At 39.6% G+C, this 4211-nt stretch overlaps 1 protein-coding gene across 1 annotated transcript; it reads left to right on the forward strand.

Moving 5' to 3' along the window:
* Nucleotides 1–362: 362 nt before the first annotated feature.
* Nucleotides 363–2895, forward strand: LOC105126571 (scarecrow-like protein 4). The gene is given in 3 exon segments (XM_011027470.1): nt 363–490; nt 632–1294; nt 1364–2895. Coding segments are annotated over 2 exon segments (1788 nt in total). The 5' UTR covers nt 363–490; nt 632–651; the 3' UTR covers nt 2509–2895.
* Nucleotides 2896–4211: the final 1316 nt, after the last annotated feature.

The raw sequence follows: 4211 nt of genomic DNA on the forward strand, positions 1-4211 counted from the left end.
CTTATTTTTATAGAATCAACGGTATTGATCCTAGAATACATAATATTTAAAAAAACTGATTATTATTGTGGTAATTTTTAATTTTTAATTTTAAAAAGAATTAGAGTAATATTTTTGATGATTTTAATATGATAATGTAAAAAAAAATTTTTAATAATTTTTTTTTTTACATAATAATACCAAAGACAAATTGCTCTTCCCTATTTTTTTAATAAAATAAAATGTAAACCCTAAGAAATACAATTTGCTCCGTATCTCATTATGGCATCATACATTAAAATCCTATTTAAAAACCATAAACTAATATTTTCTTCCATCGCATAAGTGGCCCCCACTCCTCGTCCGTGTAGAGTTTAATCATCGTTTGTCCACCTCCTCCTCCTCCTCCTCTATTCTAAACGTTGAACTTAAAAATCCCTCTCTCCCCACTGTCTCCCATCATCACCAAATCCAGCTAGTGATCCTCTTCCTTCACTGCCCTCTTCTCTAAGTACGTGATCTCTCTCCCTGCTTCTTTCTTTCTTTCTTTCTTTCTTCTTTGACTACAATTTTATGGCACTATAAATCCACCATTTCAAGATGCTGTCGCCCTTTCTTTACTAACAATGTCTTCTTTCAACGTAACTTGCAGGTAAGAAGGTTGGCTGGAGAATGGCATATATGTGTGCGGATAGTGGAAATCTAATGGCAATAGCCCAACAAGTTATTAAGCAAAAACAACAACAAGAACAACAGCAGCAACAAAGCCACCACCACCATCATAACCAACAACAACAATTTCTTGGCCTAAACCCATTTTCTTTAAATCCTTGGCCGACTAATATAATGTCTGCTAACCCAAACTTGGGTTATGGGCTCTCGGGTCAGGCTGCTTTCTCTGACCCTTTTCAGAGTGGACAAGAAACAGGCGACCCACCTGTGTTTAGTTTCTCGAACATTGAGCAGCACCACTCAAGCGGGTTTCGGCTTCCTTATTTTACTGGAGCTGGTGGTGAGTTCGACTCGGATGAGTGGATGGACAGTTTAATGAACGGTGGAGACTCAACGGATAGTTCTAATCTTCCTTCTGGTTGTGACGCGTGGCAAAACAGTACTGATTTCGGGATGTACACTTCTGATCCGTTTCATACTTGCCCCAGTCGACTTACTGTTGGCTGCTCTCCACCGTCTGATCTTAATGGGGTTATCTCTAATTCGCTCTGGGTCGCCGCATCTCCTCCTCAAGAAATCAAGCCCACAACGTCACCCCCGCCACTGCCTCCGCCAACAGTGAAAAATGAAAAAAAATGAAACCGTTGGAGGGTCAGAGGAAATTGTACAGTTATCTTCCTCGCCGGTTTTGAAAGCGCTGAAATCGTTGGAGGGTCAGAGGAAATTGTACTGTTATCTTCCTCGCCGGTTTTGAAAGCGCTTGTTGAGTGCGCTCAGCTTGTCGAGTCCAAAGCTGATCAAGCCGTGAAATCGTTGGTTAAGTTCAAGGACTTGGTGAGTGAAAACGGTAATCCAGTTGAGCGAGCTGGTTTCTACTTCGCGGAAGGATTACGCAGAAGAGTTGCTGTAGGAGAGCTTGATGTCTTTAAAAATTTTGATCAGACAACTGAAGAGTTCACTCTGTCCTATAAAGCTTTGAATGATGCCTGTCCATATTCAAAGTTTGCTCATTTAACAGCAAACCAAGCAATTCTTGAGGCAACTGAGAAAGCAAGCAAGATTCACATAGTTGATTTTGGTATTGTTCATGGAGTTCAATGGGCTGCTCTTTTACAAGCTTTAGCTACACGTTCAGCTGGAAAACCTGTTAGAATCCGAATCTCAGGTATACCTGCTCCAGTTCTTGGTAAGAACCCAGCTGCTTCTCTCTTAGCTACTGGTAATAGGCTACTTGATTTTGCAAAGCTTCTTGATTTGAATTTTGAGTTTGAGCCTATTCTGACTCCAATTCAGGAGTTAAATGAATCCTGTTTTCGGGTCGAGCCGGATGAGGTTTTGGCTGTTAATTTCATGCTTCAATTGTATAATTTATTGGATGAGTCTCCAGTTGCTGTAGAAACTGCTTTAAAGATGGCTAAATCGTTGAACCCGAAAATTGTCACTCTTGGTGAATATGAAGTTAGTTTGAACCGGGTTGGGTACTTGACTCGGTTTAAGAATGCTTTGAGATACTACACTGCTGTTTTTGAGTCTCTTGAGCCTAACTTGAGTAGAGACTCACCAGAGAGGCTTCAAGTGGAGAGGTTGTTATTGGGTCAGAGAATTTCTAGTGTTGTGGGGCCAGAGGAGCCTGGAATGAGAAGGGAAAGGATGGAGGATAAAGTTCAATGGGGAGTTTTAATGGAAAGTTCAGGTTTTGAATCGGTTTCGCTTAGCCATTATGCAATGAGTCAGGCTAAAATACTTTTATGGAATTACAATTACAGTACTTTGTATTCTCTTGATGATTCTCAACCTGGGTTCTTAACTTTAGCCTGGAATGAGGTGCCACTACTCACAGTTTCGTCATGGCGATAATCGATGGGGCTGGACTTGAATTTGGTACAAGTTTCCACCTGGTAATTTTTCTCTGGTGTGGAATAGTGTTCTAGTTTGTAATATACGCCATCGAATGGGATTGTTGGGGGGTGCTTCTTGATCAGATCACGAACTGGAAGGGTAATCAGTTTTTTTTTTAATTGCAATTGTGCATTGACAGGTCCATTGAAGCCTGTAACTAGTTGTAGTCTTTCAGTTTGGTCATTTAGATATATGGTTTCCTTTTGTATTCTGTTGGGTTTTTGTTATAGGTTTGAAGTTCTTGAGTCTCACAAATTGTAAAAAACAAGTGAAAGGAAAAGTTTCTTTCTCTTAGGTGTTTGTAACTCTTTTATATAAATTTCAATCTAATGAGTTTTAGTTTTATTTCTTGTGTTCTTAGTACCTAGTAATAGTAGATTGCAATGAAGAAAATAGATCCAGGGTAAAGTTGATGACCTTAAAACTTGATGAGGCCTCTTGTGGTGCTCGGCTTCAGGACCCATGGCCTGTGTGGGTCTTTAAGTTTGTAAAGGGATTAGTTTTTCTTCCTTTTTTTCAGCTGTGACTTGCAGGCAGCAAGAATGATAAACAAGAACTGAAGGCAGTAAATGGGGTCATAATCTTTAAGTTTTTCTTCCTTTCTTTTTGGCTGTGACTTGCAGGCAGCAAGAATGATAAACAAGAACTGAAGGTAGTAAATGGGGTCCTGATCTCCTAGGTTCTGCAGTTGGTGTTTGATGCAGACCCACAAGTCATTGAAATCTGTGCGTTTGAAATTGGCAATTTGATGAGGACATGCGATGAGTGTTTACAAATGTAAATGGTAGTTGATTTAGACCTACATAGCTGTGTTTGTTGCGTAAATGATCTTAGCAAAATGATCTTAGTAGATCTTAGCAAACCTACACATTTACTTTTTATATTCTAGGCTTTCCAGTTTACTCTGCTCAGCTGCTATCAATTTCCTTAAAAATCTATGAATGAAAAGGACTTGAATTTGTACATGGGGCCTCATTTCCTTCCCTGACAATTGCATAATCTCAGTCTACAAGGCTTTTTATCTCTTGATCATGGCTTTAATGCCTGCCCTTGTCATCCAGCAATCAGACTCTCTCTCATCTCTGTGACGTAAATTGAGAAGAAACAAAGGTGGAGGAGCCAAACCTCTTTCCAGCTCTCTGAAAATTAATGGGCCAGGACGCGACAATTTTGGCAATAGATTGCATGACGTTGTTGTTCCTGGTTCAAGTGATTGTGACCATTCATAGTCTTCTTTAGCAAGTTAAAGAGTCCCAGAAAAATTTCATATGCCAAGGGTCCCTCCCCTCTATCAATTGTTTGTTAACAAGAATAGAAAACTCTTTGTAGTGCTTGTCATGCTTTCTTCCAAGTTCTAATTCTCTTCTTGCAGGCTCGCACCACAATTCATCGTTGCTAATCACTACCGTTCTTCATCGCCTCAAAAACAGATGAAAAAAACTCTCACAAGCTCACTCACTACTCACCAGATAAGCCCTGTACTGTGACATATCAAGCTGATCTGATCTCTCTTGCATTTGAGCCCTGCAATGTGAATTGTACGAATAAAGATGAGGGTTTACACGTTTTCTGCACATTACCAAGAAGTCGTGTACTTTGATTCTGCAATTTAATTTGACCACGTCAAAACAATGCACTATAGTTGAATTGTACAGTATTAT

Source organism: Populus euphratica, unplaced genomic scaffold (genome assembly GCF_000495115.2).
Source record: "Populus euphratica unplaced genomic scaffold, PopEup_1.0 scaffold41.1, whole genome shotgun sequence".
Lineage (NCBI taxonomy): Eukaryota > Viridiplantae > Streptophyta > Magnoliopsida > Malpighiales > Salicaceae > Populus > Populus euphratica.